Here is a 25895-nt window from a genome sequence, read left to right as displayed (position 1 = left end):
AGCCATCCTGCTGCCTCAGCCTCCCACAGTGTTGAGATTACAGACTTGAGCCTCTATGGCCAGCTAGTTCCTGTTTTTTAATAGCTTATACATCCTTAATTTGTGTTTTACTTTGGTTTCCTTGGACTGCCAAGAAAATAGTTTAAATACCAAGTTTGTAAAAATGTTAAAATATCTGTGTGGATTATTAAATTAGTGATTATTTGATTTCAGTTGATTTTCTTAGTTCAGATGTTCCAGAAAGCAAGGGTAAGATGACCTCTTAAGCTACTTAATATGGTCGTCAGTTTTCTGCCTGCCCCATCCTGCATTTCTTGAGCACCGCTGTGTGTCCAGGCACTGAGCTGGAGAACACAAGTATTGGCCTTATGGTCTAGTATGGTCTTTTCAACCTTTTTGAAAAAAAAAAAAAAAAAAAATGGAGCAAGTTAAGATACACTTAGATGATTTCAAGACCATGTAATGAGTCACAGATACTGTTCCAGTAGAGGATATATATAGTCAAGAAAACTATTGATGATTTAATGTAAGGAAGTTGTACTTTAAATAGCCACAGTCTGTTACAGCAGGGGAGAAGAGGAGGCTGTATCTGAGGTTGGGTCAAGATGGGCAGACATTGGTTCCGATCTTTCTCAGGTCAGGTCAGGATGGGTAGAGAGTATTTTCAGTGAGCAGAAAAGGGCAGGGTTTGTTGTGTGATTCATCAGGGCAGAGAAACAGTTTGAGGAAAGGCATAAGTAGAACATCTTGTCATTACATGCTATATTTGTTACAGCACACAATTAGAAATTTTTGTTTTCCTAACTGTAGCTAACCAGATCTTATAGTTTATTTATTTATTTTCGAGATGGAATCTCGCTCTGTTGCCCAGGCTGGAGTGCAGTGGCGCTATCTCAGCTCACTGCAAGCTCCGCCTCCTGGGTTCACGCCTTGCCTCAGCCTCCCGAGTAGCTGGGACTGTAGGTGCCGCCACCATGCCCAGCTAATTTTTTGTATTTTTAGTAGAGACGGGGATTCACCGTGTTAGCCAGGATGGTCTTGATCTCCTGACCTGGTGATCTGCCCACCTCAGCCTCCCAAAGTGCTGGGATTACAGGCGTGAGCCACCACGCCCGGCCCCAATCGTTTTTTAACATGTTAATCCTTTAGGAAGGGTAAACATATTAACTTGTTTTCTTTTTTCCTTTAGTTTTCTTAATCTTACTGAATTTCGTCTGTTTTGTATATACTATTAAAGAAAAAAATATGCTACCCATTAAATTGTGTCGTGCCATCAATTATGAGATGTACTGTGATTTCAAAGATGTTATTAAAATATAGGCAAGTGCATCTAGAATCAATACAATATATTTGTGTTGGAGCTTCTTTAGTTATTTTTAAGCTAAAGAAATCTTACTAGAATAACATTAGCAGTCACATGGCTTTTCAGCTTCAATTTTCGGTGATGCTTTAGGGGAATACGTACCATCCAGGTCAATACCAGCTTAATTTCTCTAGAAAGCTTTAAAATCTGCCATGATTACAATGAAATTAGCTTTGAATAATAGAGATTAGGGAAAATGAATTTTGCTAAAATTAGGAAAGACAAGGTTACTGCGAGTGATAAAATGGAATGTAAGAAATTGAAATAATGTTTAGTGACTTTTGGATAAGTTATTTGGGTGTTCTTCGCTTTTAAAAATAAATGTTCAGATTTACAACCTGCCATCATGCCTCTCCCCCTCGCTCGTGACATTGAACTTACTCATGAGCTGAAGAGTCTTGGTAATTCAGAAAGTTCCCCAAAATACTGCCACACCATCCTTCATTCTGACAATGCATTCATAAAGAAGTCTGCTTTTCAGAGCAAGTAAGCACAAGCTGTGCCTCTGTGTGAGTGCCGAAGGCTACTGCTTTACGCGTGCCGTACTCATGAGCTTCTGCCTGCTAGAGGTAAGGATTGTGCGAATGTTTTGCTAGCTCAGAGCGTTGAGAGCAAACCGTGGGATGCCTTAGTGGGTAGAAGGGTAAGGGACGAGGAAGAAAAACCGATTCCGAAATGCTGAGTGAAACAGGGCATTCTGCTTGTTGTTAGTGAACTGTAAGAATAGCACTTAAGGGAAGATATTAAAAAAATTTTTTTTACTCATTTGAAACTTCAATTTATAAAGCATGATTTGGGAAAATATATTATTAGATCTGTAAGAGCATAGATTATGAAGTCACACTGGAAAATATTTACCATTACAACTGTGTAATAAATGTGTATAAGTAAGAATAAACTATATTCCAGTTGTTTCTGATGAAACTGTTAAAGCATTCGTCTTGGCCTTGTTTGAGCTGGATCCAGTAATTACCTATTTTATTCCAAATTCTATAGATTCCAGGCTACTTATTTCAGTATACAAAAACCCCTAGTTTTTATAAATTCTTACGGGTTAGTGAGCAGAGGTAACTGTTACTTAATTTTTTAAAAATTTATTGTAAAATAGAAATGTGTTCAGGGAAGAGGGATGATGCTTGTTTATTGAACAGACTGGATGTATCTTCGATTGTGTGTGTATATATATTTTCTCAACTTAGGGCATGGTGGGTGTTCTGTATTTTGTGTGTCATTCATGGAGTTGACCAGATTTTAGTGTGCCTCCCAGGCATCAGGTCCTGACTCAGCAATGGGAAATTAAAGACTCAAAAGTGAAGTGCTTGGAAGAGTGCAGAGTCTATGAGGGGAGGGAGTCATTGAGGTGATGCAATAGATATCTGGGTGAAGAGCCACTGGATTGCAAAGGAAGGAGCATGTGGCCTCCCTGGTGAGCGGAGGTGGTAAGGGATGTTTTGCAAAGATGGTAGTTAGGAGCTGAGTTTTGAATTGTGAATAGGAATTTACAGGCAGACAGGAAGGGTACTTCGGCAGAGACATGACTGCCAGAGAGAACTCCATTGATGCTGATGGAGGGAGGTTTAGTGCTTGGAGAGACTTAGAAGCTAGAAGGCTAGGAGCATGTAGTTTATCTTGTTTTCTCAGAGTATATTTTATAGAAATCCAAGCCTCATGAGATTCCCTGGAGGGAAAAAAGAAATATACATGATCATTACATTAGACTCTTAAGGAGTGCTCAGTTAAGAAACCTGTGTCCTGCTTATATACCAGAGAAGGTGTTTTGGGAAGGGCTGGTGTTGGGCAGTGGGGAGCTCTTAAATATTTTAAGCAAGGGAATAATTTTATTTGACTTTTTAGAAAATGAAATGGTAGGCCAGGCGTGGTGGCTCATGCCTGTAATCCCAGCACTTTGGGAGGCTGAGGTGGGCAGATCACCTGAGGTCGGGAGTTCAGGACCAGCCTGATCAACATGGAGAAACACTGTCTCTACTAAAAATACCAAATTAGCTGGGTGTGGTGGCGCATGCCTGTAATCCCAGTGCTTATAGTCCCAGCTACTTGGGAGGCTGAGGCAGGAGAATCACTTGAACCTGGGAGGTGGAGGTTGCGGTGAGACGAGATCATGCCATTGCATTCCAGCCTGGGCAACAAGAGTGAAACTCCGTCTCAAAAAAAAGAAAAAAAAAGAAATAAAATGAAATGGTAGTGGGTGAGGAGTTAGAGTCAGGGGAGATTGGTGGCAAGGAAACCAGTTTAAAACTGTTACCAATTTTGGTTACATAAAATCTGATCATACTTGTAAAGATGCTTAATTTCAGAATGTAGGAATTTAGGGCACTTGTAAGAAAAAAAAATTTTTTTTTTTTTTTGAGACAGAGTCTTGCTGTGTTGCCCAGGCTGGAGTGCAATGGTGCGATCTTGGCTCATTGCAACCTCCGCCCCCCTGGGGTTCAAGTGATTCTCATGCCTCAGCCTCCTGAGTAGCTGGAACTAGAGGCGCGGGCCACCACGCCTGGCTAATTTTTTGTATTTTTAGTAGAGACAGTGTTTTGCCATGTTGGCCAGGCTGGTCTCAAATTCCTGATCTCACATGGTCTGCCCACCTTGGCCTCCCAGAGTGCTGGGATTACAGGCGTGAGCCACTGCGCCTGGATGAAAAAAAAATCTTAACAAACTGAAATTATATACTTACTCGAATTCAGAGATTTTTAGGTCTGACTCTGTTGCCCAGGCTAGAGTGCAGAGGCGTGATTGTAAGCTGCACTGCACCTTCAAATTCCTGGGATCAAGTGATCCTCCCACCTCAGCCTTCGTCTGAGACCACTGTTGTGAGCTACCATTCCTGGCCTGTTTCTGACCTTTTATCGAAGATTAGACAGAAATGATTTTTTAAAATCTTTGGTTTAAATTATACTTTATTCTTTTATTTTTATTTATTATATTTTTTTGAAACGGAGTCTTGCTCTGTCACCCAGGCTGGAGTGCAGTGGTGCGATTTTGGCTCACTGCAACCCCATGCCTCCCAGGTTTCAGTGATCCTCCTGCCTCAGCCTCCTGAGTAGTTGTTCCACTGTGCCTGGCTAATTTTTTTTTTTTTTTGCGATAGAGTCTTGCTCCGTCACCCAGGCTGGAGTGTGGTGGCACAGTCTTGGCTCATTGCAACCTCTGCCTCCTGGGTTCAAGCGCATCCCCTGCCTCAGCCTCCTGAGTAGCTGGGATTATAGGCATGCACCACAATGCCTGGCTAATTTTATTTGTATTTTCTCCATGTTGGTCAGGCTGGTCTCGAACTCGCGACCTCAGGTGATCCATCCGCCTCGGCCTCCCAGAGTGCTGGGATTACAGGCGTGAGCCACCGCACCCGGCCTGCACCTGGCTAATTTTTGTATTTCTTTTTTTATCAGAGTTGGGGTTTCACCATGTTGGCCAGGCTGGTCTTGAACTCCTGATCTCAGGTGATCCACCCACCTTGGCCTCGCAAAGTGCTGGGATTACAGATGAGAGCCACGATGCCCGGCCTAATTTTTACTTTAGGTGTATTGTTGTTGTTTTTTTGAGACGGAGTCTCGCTCTGTCGCCCAGGCTGGAGTGTGGTGGCGCGAAAAAGGCTCACTGCGAGCTCCACCTCCCGGGTTCATGCCATTCTCCTGCCTCAGCCACCTGAGTAGCTGGGACTACAGGTGCCCGCCACCACGCCCAGCTGATTTTCTTTTTTTTTTTTTGTATTTTGTTTAGCAGAGACGGGGTTTCACCGTGTTAGCCAGGATAGTGTTGATCTCCTGACCTCGTGATCCGCCCGCCTTGGCCTCCCAAAGTCCTGGGATTACAGGCGTGAGCTACCACGCCCAGCTAGGTGTATTGTTTTTAAAGTATCTCTTTCGGCCGGGCGCGGTGGCTCACGCCTGTAATCCCAGCACTTTGGGAGGCCGAGGGGGGCGGATCACGAGGTCAGGAGATCGAGACCATCCTGGCTAACACGGTGAAACCCCGTCTCTACTAAAAATGCAAAAAATTAGCCGGGCGAGGCGGCGGGCACCTGTAGTCCCAGCTACTCGGGAGGCTGAGGCAGGAGAATGGCGTGAACCCGGGAGGCGGAGCTTGCAGTGAGCCGAGATCGCGCCATTGCACTCCAGCCTGGGCGACTAAGCGAGACTCTGTCTCAAAAAAAAAAAAAAAATAAATAAATAAAAGTATCTCTTTCATTGTTCCACTGAGGAAAAGAAAAAAGAGAAAACATTTTCCTTCCAGTATGATGTCTTAAGATGCTAGATCAAAGTGTTAGTATTTTTTTGAAATTTGAAAAAAAAAAAAAAAAAAGGCCAGGCACAGTGGCTCACGCCTGTAATCCAGCACTTTGGGAGGCCAAGGCAGGCGGATTACTTGAGGTCAGGAGTTCGAGATCAGCCTGGGCAATATGGCGAAAACCTGTCTCTACTAAAAATACAAAATAAAATCAACTGGGCATGGTGGTGTATGCGCCTGTAATCACAGCTGCTCACGGAAGGCTGAGGCAGGAAAATTGCTTGAACCAGGAGGCAGAGGTTGCAGTGAGCCAAGATCGTGACATTGCACTCTAGCCTGGGCGACAGAGTGGGACTCTGTCTCAAGAAAAACAAAAAAACAATTAAAACACCAGGTGTAGTGGCTCACATCTGTAATCCCAGCACTTTGGGAGGCCAAGGCAGGAGGGTTGCTTGAACTCAGCGTGGTTTGAGACCAGCGTGGGCAGCATGGCAATACCCTGTCTCTACAGAAAATACAAAAATTAGCTGGACATGGTGGCACATGCCTGGAGTCCCAGCTTACTTGGGAGGCCGAGGCAGGAGGATCTCTGGAGTCTGGGAGGCAGAAGTTGCAGTGAGCCGAGATCACACCACTGCACTCCAGCCTGGATGACGGAGTGAGACCCTGTCTCAAAAAAATAAAATGAGGCCAGACGGTTTTAATTTTTTCGAATACACTATAATGTATTTTTTCGGTTTAAGGGTCGTTTATTTTTCTTTTACTGTCATATATTAATACACCTCCCTGGCCAATTTCTTTTAAGGAATTGGATTTTTGGTCTTTTTATTATCATTTTTTTAGGAGCGCTTTATGTATTGAGGGGATTAGCTATTTATTTGTAATACGAGTTGCAAATATTTTCCCCTACCTTGTTTTTTTGGTTTATAAGAGATTCTTATATTTAATATACTTGAATATCAATCTTTTTAAAAATAGTGTCTGGTTTTTGAGTCATAGTTAGAAACAACATCTATACTCCAAGGCTATAAAAGGGAATTTACCCAGGTTTTATTCTGGACTTTTTATGGTTTTAGGGTTCGTATCTAAATATTTGATCTATTAGGAAATTATGCTGGTGTACGATATATGGTATGAAACCATTTTTTTTCCAGATGGATATGTTTTGTTCAAACATCACTCATTGTATAGTCGTTTTCCCTCCTTGATTTTTGAGATACCTCCCTCATCATTTGCCATTTTTTTCATGGGTAATTGGGTCTATTTCTGGGATATGACTTTGCCCCATTGATCTATATATGTACTGGTGCCTTGTTGTTTTGGGGCTTTATAATGATCTGGTAGTGCTCTTTTCTATTACTCTTCTCGTTTGGAATTTTCCTGACTTGTGTTTTTCATCTTGTATGTGAACTTTAGAATCAGCTTATCTTTTATTATTTCCAGAAAAGAATCCTGTTGGCATTTTGGGGGCAGGGGGTGGGTAGAGGGATCACTTTAAATTTATAGATTAATCTCTTTGTGATAAGGAATCTTAAGTTGTAGCTTTAATCTTTTCTCTTACAGATGATATTAACCGTTTTCTTGAGCAACAATGAACAGATTTTAACAGAAGTTCCTATAACACCAGAAACAACCTGTCGAGATGTTGTAGAATTTTGCAAGGAACCTGGAGAAGGCAGCTGCCATTTAGCTGAAGTATGGAGGGGAAATGGTATGTATTAGGTCCTGTAAAGGTTGTTACATGAATAAAATCAGATCACCATCTTTTAGCTAGCTTGTGATGGATTTGCTTTTTTTCTGATAAACCTGGGGAAAAAAAGGCACTAAGGGATAAAAGGTACTAAGTACCTAAAAAAGTAACTAAGTACATATAATTTAGTATTTATCAAATGGAAAATATTGCTTCTAGTTCTTAGTTATCTGTGGTAATAAAGAATTGAGTAATTAAAATAAATGTAATTATATTGCACGGGACTGAGTTTTACAAAATGCTTTTTTATATACTTCTTTTTTTTTTTTGAGACAGGATCTCACTCTTATCTCCCATGCCAGAGTGATAGATGTTTGGGTTGTCTCTTTTTTTTTTTTTTTTTTTTTGGCTGTTATGAATAATGCTTCTATGAACTTTCATGTACAAATTGTTTTTGTTTTTTGTTTTCTGACACGGAGTCTTTCTCTATTCCCCGGGCTGGAGTGCAGTGGCATGCTCTTGGTTCACTGCAACCTCCGCCTCCTGGGTTCAAACGATTCTTGTGCCTCAGCCTCCCAAGTAGCTGGGGCTATAGGCGCGCACCACCACACCTGGCTAACTTTTTGTATTTTTAGTAGAGTTGGGGTTTTGCCATGTTGCCCAGGCTGGTCTTGAACTCCTGAGCTCAGGCAGTCCACCCACCCTGGCCTCCCAAAGTGCTTGGATTACAGGCATGAGCCACCGTGCCTGGCAATGGACAAGTTTTTGTGTGGACATATATTTTCATATCTCTTAGGTATAAACCTAGGAATTTCTGGGTCATATGGTAATTCTGTGTTTAACCTTTTCAACAATCACCAGACTGTTTTCTAATGCAATTGTTTCATTTTACATTCCCTACAGCAGTATATGATGTGGAGAATTTCTCCACATTCTCATCAACACTTGATACTATCTAACACTTGATACTATCTGCTTGATTTTAGCCATCCTAGTAGTTGTGAAGATATGTCTTATTGTGATTTTCATTTGCATTTCCCTAATGACTAATGATGGTGAAAATCTTTTCATGTGCATATTGGCCATTTATGTATCTTTGGAGAAGTGTCTATTCAGTTCCTTTGCCTATTTTTTTTTTTTTCCTTTTTTTAAGACAATGTCTTTCTCTGTTGCCCAGGCTGGAGTACAGTGGCACAGTCCTGGCTCGCTGCAACCTCCATCTTCTGGGCTCAAGCAGTGCTCCCACCTCAGCCTCCCATGTAGCTGGGACTACAGGCATGCACCACCATGCCCAACTAATTTTTGTAGAAACAGGGTTTTGCCATTGTTGCCCAGGATGGTAACTTCTGGGCTCAAGTGATCCACTGCCTTTACCTCCCAAAGTGCTGGGATTACAGGTGTGAACCACCACACCCCACTCCATTGCCCATTTTAAAAATGGGTTGTCTTTGTAGTACTGAACTGTAGAAGTTCTTTATGTATTCTAGATACAAGTCCCTTATAGATATATAAATTACAATTTTTCTTTTTGCAAGGTTTTGTGCTTTTAATATTATACTTAGAATTCAGAGTAAATAATTTTAAGGATACATGGAGAAAATCTTGACTTTGATGAACATTGGACTATTATAAATTAGAAGTAAAAGGACAGGTCCTCAATTATTAGCCTACTGACAACTACAGGAAGCAGGCAGTTAAGTAATTGTAATTAATGTGGTTTTTTTTTTTTTGAAATGGAGTCTCGCTCTGTCGCCCAGGCTGGAGTGCAGTGGCGCAATCTTGGCTCACTCACTGCAACCTCCACCTCGCGAGTTCACGCCATTCTCCTGCCTCAGCCTCCCGAGTAGCTGGGACTACAGGCGCCCGCCACCACGCCCCACTAACTATTTGTATTTTTAGTAGAGACAGGGTTTCACCATGTTAGACAGGATGGTCGCGATCTCCTGACCTCGTGATCTGCCCGCCTCGGCCTCCCAAAGTGCTGGAATTACAGGCGTGAGCCACCGCGCCCGGAATTAACGTTTTTAAGGGGAGCAGTGTTAGAGCCTGATCATTAATTCCATTGTTTTTCTTCTCTAGCCTCTTAGCACTTTTGTTCTCTGTTACTTGTTATCACTTCTAATTCCTCATCTGCCTTCCCATTGTAAGGGAATAAAATTTTTACATAAGTATTATAGCCCTAAATGGTCTATGGCCTCTTGAGAATGCTTATCTCCCTCTTATGAGTCACTCAGTTGGTGCCATCCTTGTCTCCCAGCCCATCTCAAATCATAACTCTTAGTTTTACCTCCTCAAGGATGAGGACTAGCACCCTGGAGCACAGAGTCACAGCACAGTACATTTACCGTGGCTTCTGTACATGTCCCTTCATTGTCTAGAACAACCCATAGGAGTTTGGCTAACATCTGTTTATTCTTTGCCTCTCATCCCTTCCATGAATCTCAAAGGGTATTAGTGTCCCTGTGCTCTAATACTGTTGTAGTATTTATCAAAACATGATATAGGCCGGGCACGGTGGCTCATGCCTCTAATCCCAGCACTTTAGGAGGCCAAGGCGGGTGGATTACTTGAGGCTAGGAGTTGGAGACCAGCCTGGCCAGCATGGCAAAACCCCATCTCTACTAAAAATATAAAAATTAGCCAGGCATGGTGGCACATGGCTGGTAGTCCCAGCTTCTTGGGAGGCAGGAGAATCCCTTGAACCCTGGAGGTGGAGTTTGCAATGAGCTGAGAGTGTGCCACTGCACTCCAGCCTGGCAGAGCGAGACTCTGTCTCAAAAAAAAAAAAAACACAATATAGTAGTAGTTTTCATCTCTATCCTGTTGGACTAAAATTCCTGAAGGCAGGAACTTGTCTGTTGTTCACCATTATATCCCCAGTGCCCAGCCTAGTGTTCGTAGAAAGCACTTAGTGAACACAGATTAGTAAGTAAAATGGCCAACAAAGCTGGGTCTAGGAAGAAGAGAAGGTAACTTCCAGTGGATGCCGTCAAAGGGAGAGGGAAAGCACTGTAACAGCCTTTCTCAGTCCTTTTACCTAGAGGAACCCTTACAGAGTTTTTTTTGTTTTTTTTTGTTTGTTTGTTTTTTTAAGGTTTCAGAGAACCCTCACATAAAACTTAATTGCACCTGGGTGCTGTGGCTCAATCCTGTAATCCCAACACTTTGGGAGGCCGAGGCGGTTGGATCACCTGAGGTCAGGAGTTTGAGACCAGCCTGGCCAACATGGTGAAACCCCGTCTCTACTAAAAATACAAAAAATTAGCTGGGCATGGTGGTAGGCACCTGTTGTAATCCCTGCTACTCGGGAGGCTGAGGCAGGAGAATCGCTTGAACCTGGGAGGTGGAGGTTGCAGTGAGCCGAAATCACACCACTGCACTCCAGCCTGGGCAACAAGAGTGAAACTTCGTCTGAAAAAAAAAAAAAAACTTCTGCACCCATAACTGCTGACATTAGTATGATCAGTATGTCATAGATAGAATCCTTCAATAGTAATTATCAGTGCTTTCTAGTAGAGCTAGTTCACTGTGGATCTGTGCATTATTTTGCTAAGGTTGCCATAACAAAGTGCCACAGACTGGGTGGCTTAAACAACAATAATTTATTTTCTCACAGTGATGGAGGCTAGAAGTCTGAGATGAAGGTGTCAGCAGGCTTGGTTTATTCTGAAGACTCTCCTTGACTTGTAGGTGGTTGTCTTCTCTTGCCTGTGTCTTCCCTCCATGCCTGTCTGTGGACAAACCTCTTCTTGTAAGGACACTAGTCATATTGGATTAGGGGCCACTTTGATGACTTCATTTTTTAAAAATCCTGTCCCCAAATACAGTTACATTTCGAGGTACTTGAGGTCAGGACTACAATTTCACGGGGACACACTTCAGCCTGTAACAGTCTGTTAATTTGGCCAGGTCATGATGTATAGGGTTGTTAGTCCATTTTCATACTGCTATAAAGAACTGCCAGAGACAGGGTAATTTATGAAGGAAAAAGGTTTAATTTGCTCACAGTTCTTCATGGCTGGAGAGGCCTCAGGAAACTTACAATCATGGCAGAAGGCAAAGGGGAAGCAGGGCATCTTCTTCACAAGGTGACAGTAATGAGAAATGTCAAGTGAGGGGAAGAGTCCCTTCTAAAACCATCAGTTTTCATGGGAACTCACTGTCATGAGGAGCCACCTCCGTGATTACAGTGACCTCCATCTGGTCTCTCCCTTGACATGTGGGGATTATGGGGATTATAATTCAAGATGAGATTTGGATGGGGACATAAAACCTAACCAGATCAGCAGTGTTTTTCCTTTTCTTTCCTTCCCTTCCCCTCCCCTCCCTTCCCCTCCCTTCCCCTCCTCTCCCCTTCCCTTCCCTTTTCTATGACAGAGTCTCGCCCTGTCACCCAGGCTGGAGCACAGTGGTGCTATCTCGGCTCACTGCAACCTCTGCCTCCCAGGTCCCAGTGATTCTCCTGCCTCAGCAATCATGGCTCACTGCAGGCTCAAGCTCCTGGACTCAAGCAGTCCTCCTGCCTCAGCCTCTCTAGTAGCTGGGACTACGGATGTGTGCCACCACACCCTGCTAATTAGAAAAAAAAAAAAAAAGGCCAGACTCGGCTCATGCCTATAATCCCAGCCCTTTGGGAGGCTGAGGTGGGCGGATCATGAGGTCAGGAGATCAAGGCCATCCTCGCTAACACAGTGAAACCACGTCTCTACTAAAAATAAAATTAGGCGGGCATAGGTGGTGCACGCCTGTAGTCCCAGCTATTTGGGAGGCTGAGGCAGGAGAATGGCGTAAAACCCAGGAGGTGAAGCTTGCAGTGAGCCGAGGTCACGCCACTAACTCTAGCCTGGGCAACAGAGCGAGACTGTGTCTCAAAAAAAATGTAGCAATTAAGTCTCACTGTGTTTCCCAGACTGGTCTTGAACTCCTAGGCTCAAGTGATACTCCTGCCTCCCAAAGTGCTGGGATTCAGGTGTGAGCCACCATGCCCAGTCCCTAGGGTTTTTTTTTTTTTAATATATGCCAGCTTTTCAATGCTTCTTGATAGAGCACATGAGCTGATATTAACTTTTTTTTTTTTTTTAAGACAGAGTCTCACTCTGTCACCCAGACTGGAGTGCATGGAGTGCAGTAGCACGATCTCAGCTCTCGGCAACCTCCGCCTCCTGGGTTCAAACAGTTCTCCTGCCTCAGCCTCCTGAGTAGCTGGAACCACAGGCATGTGCCACCACACCCGGCCAATTTTTGTATTTTTAGTAGAGATAGGGTTTCACCATGTTGTCCAGGCTGTTCTTGAACTCCTAACCTCAGGTGGTCCATCTGCCTTAGCCTCCCAAAGTGCTGGGATTACAGGCATGAACCACCACACCCAGCCTGATATAAACATCTTGATTATGTAAAAGATTAGTTTTGTAATCCCATCACTTTGGGCAGCCGAGGCAGGTGGATCACTTGAGTTCAGGAATTCAAGACTAGCCTGGCCAACATGGTGAACGCTATCTCTACAAAAAAATTCAAAAAATTAGCTGGTGTAGGCTGGGTGCGGTGGCTCATACCTGTAATCCCAGCACTTTGGGAGGCCAAGGTGGGCGGATCACCTGAGGTCAGGAGTTCAAGACCAACCTGGCCAACATGATGAAACCCTGTCTCTACTAAAAATACAAAAAATTAGCCAGGTGTGTTGGCTCATGCCTGTAATCCCAGCTACTTGGGAGGCTGAGGCAGGAGAATCGCTTGAACTCAGGAGGCGGAGGTTGCAGTGAGCCGAGATCGCGCCATTGCACTCCAGCCTGGGCAACAAGAGTGAAAACTCTGTCTCAAAAAAAAAAAAAAAAAAATTAGGTGGGCGTGGTGGTGCATGCCTGTGGTCCCAGCTACTCAGGAGGCTGAGGTGGGAGGATCGCTTGAGCCAGGGTGGAGGTTGCAGTGAGCTGAGATCGTGCCGTTGCACTCCAGCCTGGGCAACAGAGTGAGACTCTGTCTCAAAAAAAAAAAAAAAAAATTTAATGGAATAACGTAGCTTGATAACCATTTGAGGGTTCAGGTCTGTGAAATAGAGGGGAATCATGAGAATCTTTCTTGTTTAAATAACCAAAATAAACTGAAAAATTAGGACAATGAATGTACAAGATTCAAACCAACTTCAATAATTAAGACTGACCGAATTGGTGCATAAGGTTTGTGTTTTGAAGCACTCCTTCTGCTCCAAATTCATAAGAAACTAAGTTTCAGAGAAAATATATAAAAACTAAAAAGACATTCTCACATTAAAAAAATAAATAGATGACAATGAAGAGTAGCCTTTCTGTGGAGCAAAAGTGCAAGACAGTGAGCAGGACCAAAACTGTGGTTCTGCTGGCCTCCACTGGACATAGGCCACAGGGCTGGGAGTTGGGTTCCTGTGGAGCAGCAGGGCTAAAGGTGTGTTCTACCTGAGTTAAGCCAAGGGCCAGGCTTCACTACTTGGTGCTGGAGTTACTCCTGGTAAGAATGAATATTAAATAATATAGTGCCTGTAAAGTGCTTACAACTGTGCCTCAAGTGGAACGGAGTGGGAAAAGGGGAACACAGAGAACTCCATCAATCCAAGAGAAATCAGAAAAGGGGGAAGAAAAAGAAAGGACAAGAGACTGAAAACCTGAAATAAACCAGGAGAACTAAATATAAGAATATCCATAACCATGTTAACTGTAACAGATTAAATTTGCCTATTAAGACAGAGGTACAGATTGGGTGAAAAATAAAATCCAGCTGTATGCTGCTTACAAGAGACAGACATACAAGCATAATATCATCAGAAATGTTGAAATGAAGAGAAAGGTGAAAAGAAAGCTTTTCTGGCAACATTAATATCAGGCAAAATAAAATTTAAAGTTAAACTGTTAAGATAAAGATGGACATAACAAAAGGAGTGATGTATGAAGAAGCTTAAACAGTCATGAGTAGATGTACATTTAACAACGTAAACTGAAAAATACAAAGTCAAAATTTATAAAATTAGGAGGAATTTTGTAAATCCACTGTCAAAATGGGAGATCTGTAGGCATGTATCTATTAGAAATTAGTAGATCAAACAGTCAAAATAAGATTAGGGAAGAACTGAGCCACACTATTAACAAGGTTTATTTATTAAGTACAGTTGAACCTTGAACAGCATGGTGACTGGGGACACCAAACCACTGCGCAGTTGAAAAACAAGTGTAACTTTTGATTCTTCCAGAACTTAACTACTAGTAGCCTTTTGTTGACCAGAAGCTTTACTGATAACATAAATCACCAATTAATACATTTTATATGTCATATGTGTTACATACTTTATTATAATAAAATAAGCTAGAGAAAAGAAAATGTATTTACAATTCATTCAGTGTAAGTGGATCATCATAAAGGCCTTCATCCTTCATGGTTTTTCGGTTTTTTTTGTTTGTTTGTTTGTTTTTGAGACAGAGTTGTGCTCTGTTACCCAGGCTGGAGTGCAGTGGCGCAATCTCAGCACACTGTAACGTCTGCCTCCCGGGTTCAAGTGATTCTCCTGTCTCAGCCTCCCAAGTAGCTGGGATTACAGGTGTGCACCATCATGCCTAGCTAATTTTTTGTATTTTTAGTAGAGATGGGGTTTTGCCATGTTGGCCAGGCTGGTCTGGAATTCCTGGCCTCAAGTGATCTGCCCACCTTGGCCTCCCAAAGTGCTGGGATTACAGGCGTGAGCTGCCACACCTGGCCCTTATCTTCATGTGAATTAGGCTGAGGGAGGAGGAAGAGGAAGGGTCAGTCTTGCCGTCTCAGGTGGCAGAGGTGGAAGAAAATTCACATGTGAATGGACCTCTGCAGTTCAGACCTGTGTTCAAGGATGAAGTGTATACAGTATGCCATAGCTGTGTAGTAAGATGTTTGTGTTAGGGGAAAGTGGATGAAGGATATACAGGAACTCTTTGTACTATTTTGGTAACTTTTCTATAAATTTCAAATTATTCCAAAATAAAACAATTATGTTTAAATGATAATGTGCACATGTAGAACAGAAAATCAAGTTCAGAGGATAAATTAAGATGAGCAAGACCTCCATGGTGAGACGTTTTAAGACATCATTGAAGAACACAAGATGCATGAAAAAAATGAAGGCACACAATCATGTTCATGGCCCGGAAAACTTGGTATCAGAAAGATATTAGGTCTCCCCATGTTTATTTATACATCAATTAATATTGTTCCAGTCAAAATTCTACCTTTTTAAAAAAGATCTGGACAAAAAGGGATGAGAAATACTAAGACAATTTTGAAACTAAGCCATGTGAGGGAAATTGATCTACCAGGTAGCAAGACCTACTACAAAATGATAGTAATTAAGGTTGTGGTGTTGTCACAGTGATAAGTGGATAGCCAATGAAATAGAAGAGACAGCTCAGAAAGATCCCATGTACATACGACATCCTGCTACATATTAGAGGTGACAATTACTTGGCTGTGGAGAATGGATAGACTATTCAATAAATGATGCTGGGACCATTGATTATTCAAGTAGGAAAAAAATAAAATCAGATCTTTATGCCAAATGCAGAAATAAATTCCATAAAGTCAGTGAAAACCTGTACTTTAAAATTTGTAGAAAGAACATAAGAGAATATCTTTTTTACCTGGGAGTAGAATAGGATTTATCATACCAAAAACTCAAACTAAAATTGGAAAAGATTGATAACTGCTTACATTTAAATTTTTTAAACTTCTATACAAAAAATGATACCAACAAAATTAATAGGCAAGTTTATTTTCAGTATATGTAACCAACCTGAGATTAGTATCCAGAGTATAAAGAACTCCTTTAAATCACTAAGAAAGAACCCAGATTCCCCCTGCCCCAACACCCCCGAGATGGAGTCTTCCTCTGTCGCCCAGGCTATAGTGCGGTGACTCGATTTTGGCTCACTGCACCCTACACCTCGGGTTCAAGCGATTCTTCTGCCTCAGCCTCCTGAGTAGGTAGGACTACAGGCACCTGCCACCATGCCTGGCTAATTTTTGTATTTTTAGTAGAGATGGGGTTTCACCAAATTGGCCAGGCTGGTCTCGAACTCCTGACCCCAGGCAATCTGCCCACTTTGGCCTCCCAAAGTGCTAGAATTATAGGCGTGAGCCACCCCGCCCAGCCACAATCCAGATTTTTGAAAAATAGGCATAGTATCTGAGACAGTTCACAGAGAAGGAAAATGGAATGCATTATAAATATAAAAGTGGTTCTTTTAAATTCAACAACTGGGTTAGTGCTCTTCTCAAGTAATTGGTTAGATATTGGCCAGGGACAGTGGCTCACACCTGTAATCCCAGCACTTTAGGAGGCTGAGGCAGGCAGATCGCTTGAGCCCAGCAGTTGGAGACTAGCCCAGGCAACATGGCAAAACCCCATCCCTACAAAAAATACAAAAATTATCCAGGCATAGTGGCGTGTGCCTATAGTTTCAGCTACTTGGGAGGCTGAGGTGGGAGGATCACATGATCCTGGGAGGTGGAGACTGCCGGGAGGTGGAGACTGCCGTGAACTGAGATCATACCACTGCACTCCAGCCTGGGTGGCAGAGCAAAAACCCTGTCTCAAAAAAAAGAAAGAAGTGAGAGATTGTGAGTAAGCTTTGATTTTTAAAATACATTTATTTTTATTTACTTGGTACTGACAAACATTCACAATAATGTTGCCTGAGTTACCAGGAAGTGCCCTGTCCAGCCTTTGTACCTCTGATTGCCACACCTGACATTTTAAGGAATAACATGGCCTGGTCAATTTATGTTTCTTTCAAGAATGGGAGGCCGAGCATGGTGGCTCACACCTGTAATCCCAGCACTTTGGGAGGCCAAGGTGGGTGGATCACCTGAGGCCAGGAGGCCAAGACCAGCCTGGCCAACATGGTAAAACCCCGTCTCTCCTAAAAAGACAAAAATTAGCTGGGCGTGGTGGCAGGCACCTGTAATCCCAGCTACTCAGGAGGCTGAGGCAGGAGAATCTCTCAAACCCTGGAGGCAGAGGTTGTAGTGAGCTGAGATTGCACTTCAGCCTAAGTGATAAGAGCAAAACTGTCTCAAAAAAAAATAGGCTGGGTGCGGTGGCTCACGCCTTTAATCCCAGCACTTTAGGAGGCCAAGGTGGGTGGATCACCTGGGGTCGGGAGTTTGAGACCAGCCTGACTAACATGGTGAAACCCCCTCTCTACTAAATACAAAAAATTAGCTGGGCGTGGTGGTGCGTGCCTGTAATTTCAGCTACTTGGGAGGCTGAGGCAGGAGACTCTCTTGAACCCAGAGGCGGAGGTTGCAGTGAGCCAAGATGGTGCTGCTGCACTCCAGCCTTGGCAGCAAGAGCAAAACCCCATCTCAAAACAAATGAACAAAAAAACAAATGGGAGACACAATGCTTTGTGATAAATAAATTTTGTAAAGGGCAAGTTTCAGTGTTCCCTGTTTAATGTTGCAAAATTGCTTTCATGGATACTTTTTGTGTTTATCTGTTGCCTAAATTATTTCCCATTCATATTGCTTTTACTCATTAATGTTGAAATTCAGTGCTTGTAATATCTTTGAATTCTAACATATAGATATGCATGCGTGCATATATACATTCATTTAAGTTTTTTAAAAAATTTACTTTTTGTTGGAATCATTTTAATTCTGGAGTAAAAAAGATGTGGTCTTTTTCCTAGAACGTCCCATACCCTTCGATCATATGATGTACGAACATCTTCAGAAATGGGGTCCACGGAGGGAAGAAGTGAAATTTTTCCTTCGACACGAGGACTCTCCAACTGAGAACAGTGAACAAGGTAGATAAATGCTTTCTTCCTTATTTGTTAATTTTTGCTAGAAAAGTTAATTTAAGAAAAATAGGAATAAATATTATTCACATACACCCACCCCTGCACTTGCAAGTGGCTAGAGGGAAAGTTGGTATCTCATGTTTCTTTGGCTTCTGTTAGTGTTGTTTACCATTATGGCACTGTTTTTTTTTTTTTGAGACGGAGTCTCACTCTGTTGCCCAGGCTGGAGTGCAGTGGCGCAATCTTGGCTCACTGCAACCTCCACCTCTGGGGTTTAAGGTATTCTCCTGCCTTAGCCTCCCAAGTAGCTAGGACTACAGTGCATGCCACCACACCCAGCTAAGTTTTGTATTTTTGATAGAGATGGGGTTTCACCATGTTGGCCAGGCTGGGCTCGAACTCTTGACCTCAAGTGATTTGCCACACCTCAGCCTCCCAAAGTGCTGGGATTACAGGTGTCAGCCACTGTACCCAGCCAATTACATCACACTTTTTAGGCATCAGTGTTAATTCAACAACATACTCAGATATATAAAGGGACTTGGTGTTTAAAGGGATTGTTTTTGGTTTTTTTTGTTTTTTTTTTTTGGAGATGGAGTCTCACTCTCATGCAGGCTGGAGTGCAGTGCGCAATCTCGGCTCACTGCAACCTCCGCCTCCTGGGTTCAAGCAGTTCTCCTGCCTCAGCCTCCCTAGTAGTTGGGATTACAGGCACCCACCACCATGCTAAAGGGATTGTTTTTGGTTAAATAACAGATTGGTCAAACCTCTAGATAAAAGTATATAAAACCATGAAAAGACTAGAAGAAAGCTCTGGGAGATCTTTTTATTTTTAAAGTGAACAAGGCCTTTGTAAGTGTAACACTAAACCATAAAACACAAGACTGATAAATGGATTATTTAAAACAAAGGCTGGGTGCAGTGGCTCAGGCTTGTAATTTCAGCACTTTGAAAGGCTGAGGCAGGCAGATCACTTGAGCCAAGTAGTTCGAGACCATCCCGTGAAGCATGGCAAAACCCCATCTCTACAGAAAAATTAAAAAATTAGCTGGTTATGGTGGTGGATGCCTGTAGTCTCAGCTACTTGGGAGGCTGAGGTGGGAGGATTGATTGAGGCCAGAGGTGAAGGCTGCAGTGAGCCGTGATTGTGCCACCACACTCCAGCCAGCCAGGGCAACAGAGAGAGACCCTGTCTCAAAAAAATAAAAATAGGCTGGGTATGGTGGCTCACACCTATAATCCTAGCACTTTGGGAGGCCAAGGCAGGCGGATCACTTGAGGTCAGGAGTTTGTGACCAGCCTGGCCAACATGGTGAAACCCCATCTCTACTAAAAATTAGCCTGGCGTGGTGGTGTGCGCCTATAATTCTAGCTACTCAGGAGGCTGAGGCAGAAGAATTGCTTGAACCCGGGAGGCAGAGGTTGTAGTGAGCCAAGATCATGCCACTGCACTCCAGCCTGGGCGACAGAGCGAGACTCCCATCTCAAAAAATATATGTAAATAAAACAAAACCAAAAATAACTGCATGGCAATAACATCTAAAAAAAAGTCAAAAGGGCCGGGCGCGGTGGCTCAAGCCTGTAATCCCAGCACTTTGGGAGGCCGAGACGGGCGGATCACGAGGTCAGGAGTTCGAGACCATCCTGGCTAACACGGTGAAACCCCGTCTCTACTAAAAAAATACAAAAAACTAGCCGGGCGAGGTGGCGGCGCCTGTAATCCCAGCTACTCGGGAGGCTGAGGCAGGAGAATGGCGGGAACCCGGGAGGCGGAGCTTGCAGTGAGCTGAGATCCGGCCACTGCGCTCCAGCCTGGGAGACAGAGCAAGACTCCGTCTCAAAAAAAAAAAAAAAAAAAAAAAAAAAAAAAAAAAAAAAAGTCAAAAGATAAATTATAAACTGGGAAGTAGCATTTATAGCTCATATTGCTAAGGGCTAATTCCCTTTACACGTAAAGAGTTCCTAAAATTTGATAAGAAAAAAGCTTGGCCAGGTGCGGTGATTCACACCTATAATCCCAGCACTTTGGGAGGCAGAGTGGGGCGGATTACCTGATGTTGAGAGTTCGAGATCAGCCTGGCCAACAAGGTGAAACCCATCTCTACTAAAAATACAAAAATTAACAAGGCATGGTGGCTCGCACCTGTAGTCCCACCTACTCGGGAGGCCAAGACAGGAGAATCGCTTGAACCTGGGAGGCAGAGGTTGCAGTGAGCCTGAGATCGCACCATTGTACTCCAGCCTGGGCAACAAGAGCGAAACTCCATCTCAAAAAAAAAAATAAATAAAACTTAGTAGAATAATAGGAAAAACATATACACACACAGTTCACAGAAAAGGAAATATACATGGCCCCAGGATATATGAAAAGATATTCACTTTATTCCTAACAAAAGACATGCAGAGAAAACTATCTTGAAATACTATATTTTACCTGTCACATTGGCAAAGATTGGAACAGTTAATATCACAGTGTTGACAAGGATGCTGAGAAACAGGCAGTCTTCTGCATTGCTGTGGGAGGCGGTTGGCACCTTCTATAGAAGGAAATTTGGCAATAGCTGTTAAACTTACAAAACATAAAACCTTTTACCCAGCAGTTTCATTTCTGAGAATTTATCCTAAAGCTGTGCCCTGGCACATACAAAATGATATATAAACAGGGTTATTCACTGAGCATTGCTGGTAGACACAACCTAAATGTCCACCAGGAGAGATGAGCTAAATAAATTAGGGTCCATCCACACAGTGGAATGCTCTGTAGCCGTAAATAATGAAGAACCTCTGTGCCCTGACCCAGACCATCTCCTAAACATGTTAAATGAATTAGCAAAAAGAATGGGCACACTTAGCTGCCTTTTGTGGAAAGATGACCAAAAAGTAATGTACATCTATATCTGTTTGTATGTGTATATGTATAAAGCAGTTTTGAAAAGATAACTACGCAACTGGGGATGTTGTTGGCCTGGGGGTAAGGGAAAAGTGGCTGTAGATCAGAGGAGGGAGGGTTGTTGATTGTATACCTTTTTGTTCTTTTTGATTTTTGAACCATGGGAATATACTATATATTTTTGAATTAAAATTTAAAGAAAATAAGAAAATTTTTTCTGAACACATATACACTGTACAGTTAAAAGACCTTTGACCGGGCACAGTGGCTCATGCCTGTAATCCCAGCACTTTGGGAGGCCGAGACAGGTGGATCACGAGGTCAGGAGATCAAGACCATCCTGGCTAACATGGTGAAATCTCGTCTCTACTGAAAATACAAAAAAATTAGCTGGGCGTAGTGACAGGCGCCTATAGTCCCAGCTACTCGGGAGGCTGAGGCAGGAGAATGGCATGAACCCGGGAGGTGGAGCTTGCCGTGAGCTGAGATCGCTCCACTGCACTCCAGCCTGGGCGACAGAGCAAGACTGTGTCTCAAAAAAAAAAAGACCTTTAACTTGTTATTTAACAGAGATTATGGATTACTTCTGATATTTAAAAAAATGAACTCAAGCAAATAAAAGGACAATCCTTTATAAAAGTATTATTTCTGTTTTGCAAGTTATTCCCCTTTATTTGTATTTTATAGTAAAGGAAAATTTGCCCTTGGATGAGGTACTATCTACTTTAAAATCATCTTTCTGTAGCTGTAAATATTGTTATAAGGCTGTCTTTTAGAGTACCATTACCTCCGGATCCAGGACACCAAGGCTCCGGGCTCAACTCTTCATCTACTTTTACCTTAGACCAGGGTCCCCCCTGTCTTGGGAACATCCACCTGAAGAGAAGGGTTAGACTGGCTGACAGTTGAAGTGCTGCTTTAGTGCTAAGGGTTTATTTTAACTCTCTACCTGAGCTCTGCAGAGACCTATACCCTCCCTCAACTAGCTATACTTAAATAAAAAGTCTTACCTTTTACTTATTAATATGTACCTAATTCTTAATGTCCTGAGGAGAGGTTACTTTTTTTCTCACTTTATAAAGTTTGGAAATTGGCCAGGCGTGGTGGCTCATGCCTGTAATCCCAGCACTTTGGGAGGCCAAGGCGGGAGGATCACAAAGTCAGGAGATTGAGACTATCCTGGCTAACATGGTGAAACCCCATCTCTACTAAAAATACAAAAAATTAGCCGAACCTGGTGGCGGGCGCCTGTAGTCACATCTGCTGGGGAGGCTGAGGCAGGAGAATGGCGTGAACCTGGGAGGCAGAGCTTGCAGTGAGCCGAGATCGCACCACTGCACGCCAGCCTGGGGGACAGAGCGAGACTCCATCTCAAAAAATAAAATAAAATAAAATAAAGTTTGGAAATGGGCTGGGTACGGTGGCTCATGCCTGTAATCCCAGCACTTTGGGAGGCTGAGGTGAGAGGATTGCATGAGCCCAGGAGCTGTACATTCACTCTCTTTCATGCCCCGACTCAGAATTCCATCTTCCCTACCTGTAACACTCTACCCTCTGCCCCTTACCTCTGCCTAAAAGGGTGGCATAGAGAGTAGCTTATTGGATGCTGTCTCATGTTTTGTTTTGCTTTTGCTCACTATACTCCTCCCTTCAGCTTATTAATATTCTTTTTTTCTTTTTCTTTCTCTTTCTTTTTTCTTTTTTTTTTTTTTTTAGAGACAGTCTCACTCTGTCACCAGGCTGGAGTGCAGTGGTGCAATCTCAGCTCACTGCAACCTCCACCTCCCAGGTTCAAGCAGTTCCCCTGCCTCAGCCTCCTGAGGAACTGGGACTACAGGTGTGCACCACCACACCCGGCTAATTTTTTGTATTTTTAGTAGAGATGAGGTTTCACCATGTTGGTCAGGATGGTCTCAATCTCCTGACCTCGTGATCTGCCCACCTTGGCCTCCCAAAGTGCTAGGATTACAGGCATGAGCCACCACCTCCAGCCCCTGTCTCAGTTTTAACTCTGTTAGTGAAGGCCTTTTTTTTTTTTTTTTTTTTTTTTTTTTTTTTTTTGAGACAAGATTTCACTTGTTACCCAGGTTGGAGTGCAGTGGCGTGATCTTGGCTCACTGCAACCTCTGCCTCCTGGGCTCAAGTGATGCTCCCACTTCAGCCTTCCAAGTAGCTGGGACCAGAGGTGTGTGCTACCATGCCTGGCTAAATTTTTTGTATTTTTGGTAAAGATACGGTTTCACACTGTTGCCCAGGCTGGTCTTGAACTCCTAGTCTCAAGTGATCCTCCTGCCTTGGCCTCTGAAAGTGCAGGGATTACAGGCATAAGCCACCATGCCTGGCCCTAACGCAGATGCCTTTTGGATTTTTTTTTGCTTTTGGTTTTGGTTTTTTTTTTGAGACAGAGTCTCACTCTGTCGCCCAGGCTAGTGTGCAGTGGTGCCATCTCAGCCCACTGCAACCTCCCCCTCCCGGGTTCAAGTGATTCTCCTGCCTCAGCCTCCTAGGTAGCTGGGATTACAGGTGTGCGCCTCCATGCCTGGATAATTTTTGTAATTTTACTAGAGACAGGGTTTTGCCATGTTGGGCAGGCTGGTCTCAAAACTCCTGGCTTCAAGCAGCCTGCCCGCCTCAGTCTTCCAAAGTGCTGGGATTACAGGCATGAGCCACCACGCCTGGCTGTAAATGCCTTTTTGAAAAAATTTTTCTCTTTTTTCCCCTCTTGGTAATATGAATGCCAAATTTTTATCTTTATTTTATTTTTGAGACAGGGTCTCACTGTCACCTGGACTGGAGTGCAGTGGCGCGATCATGGTTCACTGCAGTCTCTACCTCCTAGGCTCAAGCTATTCTCCTCAGCCGCCTGAGTGCCTGGGACTACAGGCACATGTCACCATGCCTGGCTACTTTCTGTATTTTATTTTTGTAGAGACAGATTTTCGCCATGTTGCCCAGGCTGGTCTTGAATTCCTGAGCTCAAGTGATCCTCCCACCTTGAGAGAATCCCAGCACCTCCCAAAGTGCTGGGAATACAGACATGATCCACCTTGCCCAGCCCCAAATTTTTATTTTTAATAGTGATAAAATACACATAAAATTTACCATCTTCTTCATTTTAAAGTGTTAAAAGCCTTTTGATAACAAGTCAATTTCAAGATTCTGAGATAGAATGTAAAAAGAAAAGATTTCATTTAAACAGCTTTATTTCATTTATTTTTAATTTATTTTTTTAAGACAGGGTCTTGCTTTGTTGCCCAGGCTAGAGTGCAACAGAGCAAGATTGTACAGTAGCCCAATCCTGGCTCACTGCAGCCTCGACCTCTCTCGCTCAAGTCCTTCTCCTGCCTTAGCACCCCAAGTAGCTGAGACTACAGGGTGTACCACCATACCTGGCTAATTTAAAAAAGTTTATTGTGGAGACGAATTCTCCCCATGTTGCTGAGGCTGGTCGAGAACTCATTGGGCTCAAGCTGTCTTGCTGCTTTGGCCTCCCAAAGTGCTGGGATTATGGGTGTGAGCCACTGAGGGCGGCCTAAACAACTTTTATTTTTTTTATTTTTTTTATTTTTATTTATTTTTATTTATTTATTTATTTATTTTTTTTTTGAGACGGAGTCTCGCTCTGTCGCCCAGGCTGGAGTGCAGTGGCCGGATCTCAGCTCACTGCAAGCTCCGCCTCCCGGGTTCACGCCATTCTCCTGCCTCAGCCTCCCGAATAGCTGGGACTACAGGCGCCCGCCACCTCGCCCGGCTAGTTTTTTGTATTTTTTTTAGTAGAGACGGGGTTTCACCGTGTTAGCCAGGATGGTCTCAATCTCCCGACCTCGTGATCCGCCCGTCTCGGCCTCCCAAAGTGCTGGGATTACAGGCTTGAGCCACCGCGCCCGGCCCACCCTAAACAACTTTTATAAAAGATTAATTGCAAGACCATTTTTTCAACTGTACTAAAGTCTTGAATTTCTCAGCCTGGTATTTTACACTTGTGTTCAATAAATATTTGAATACATGAAGAAATGGGAGAATATTACTTTTTTCTAATATGCCTTTCGGTGAGTTTGGTTCTTTTATTTCTTTAGGTGGCCGTCAGACCCAAGAGCAACGAACTCAGAGAAATGTAACAAATGTACCTGGAGAAAAACGCACTGAAAATGGGGTAAGTGAGAGTGAATTAAATTGAATTTTAAAAATTGATGGCTAGGTGCAGTGGGTTACACCTGTCATCACAGCACTTTGGGAGGCCAAGGTGGGAGGATCACATGAGGCCAGGAATTTGAGATCAGCCTGAGCAAGATGGTGAGACCCTCTCTCTATAAAAGGTTTTAAAAAATTAGTCAGATGAGGCCAGGTGCAGTGGCTCACACCTGTAATCCTAGCACTTTGGGAGGCCGAGGCATGTAGATCACGAAGTCAGGAGTCAAGATCAGCTTGGCCAATCTGGTGAAACCCCGTCTCTACCAAAAAATATAAAAATTAGCCGGGTGTGGTGGTGTGCGCCTGTAGTCCCAGCTACTCGGGAGGCTGAGGCAGGAGAATTGGTGGAACCTGAAAGGCAGAGGTTGCAGTGCACCAAGATCGTGCCACTGTACTCCAGCCTGGGCAACAGAGTGAGACTCCATGTCAAAAAAAAAGAAAAAAGGAAAGTCAGATGTGGCCAGGCATGGTGGCTCATGCCTGTAATCCCAGTACTTTGGGAGGTCAAAGCAGGCGGATCCCCTGAGGTCAGTCCAATACCAGGCTGACCAACATGGTAAAACCCTGTTTCTACTAAAAATGCAAAAAAAATTAGCTGGGCATGGTGGCGGGCACCTGTAATCCCAGTTACTTGGGAGGCTGAGGCAGGAGAATCGCTTGAACCCAGGAGGCGGAGGTTGGAGTGAGCCAAAATCGTACCGTTGCACTCCAGTCTGGGCAAAAAGT

General features: G+C 43.4%; 1 protein-coding gene and 1 non-coding gene across 5 annotated transcripts in view; both read left to right on the top strand.

Moving 5' to 3' along the window:
* PPP1R13B (protein phosphatase 1 regulatory subunit 13B) overlaps nt 1–25895 on the top strand; it is a 122892-nt gene that overhangs the window by 48964 nt on the left and 48033 nt on the right. For all 4 annotated transcript variants that reach the window (XM_065547519.2, XM_073998313.1, XM_005562324.4 and 1 more), the window contains exons 2-4: nt 7166–7313; nt 17975–18094; nt 25055–25131. In XM_065547519.2, coding sequence (XP_065403591.1) covers nt 7166–7313; nt 17975–18094; nt 25055–25131 — 345 coding nt within the window. The remainder of the gene's footprint in view (nt 1–7165; nt 7314–17974; nt 18095–25054; nt 25132–25895) is intronic.
* Nucleotides 7333–7411, top strand: LOC123574978 (small nucleolar RNA SNORD51). The gene has a single exon (XR_006700151.1). It is a non-coding gene; the product is annotated as a small nucleolar RNA SNORD51 (small nucleolar RNA).

The sequence above is a fragment of the Macaca fascicularis genome, chromosome 7, assembly GCF_037993035.2.
Source record: "Macaca fascicularis isolate 582-1 chromosome 7, T2T-MFA8v1.1".
In the NCBI taxonomy this organism is placed as follows: Eukaryota; Metazoa; Chordata; class Mammalia; order Primates; family Cercopithecidae; genus Macaca; species Macaca fascicularis.
The sequence above is the reverse complement of the archived record's forward strand: the minus strand, read 5'-3'. Positions and strand labels throughout refer to the sequence as shown.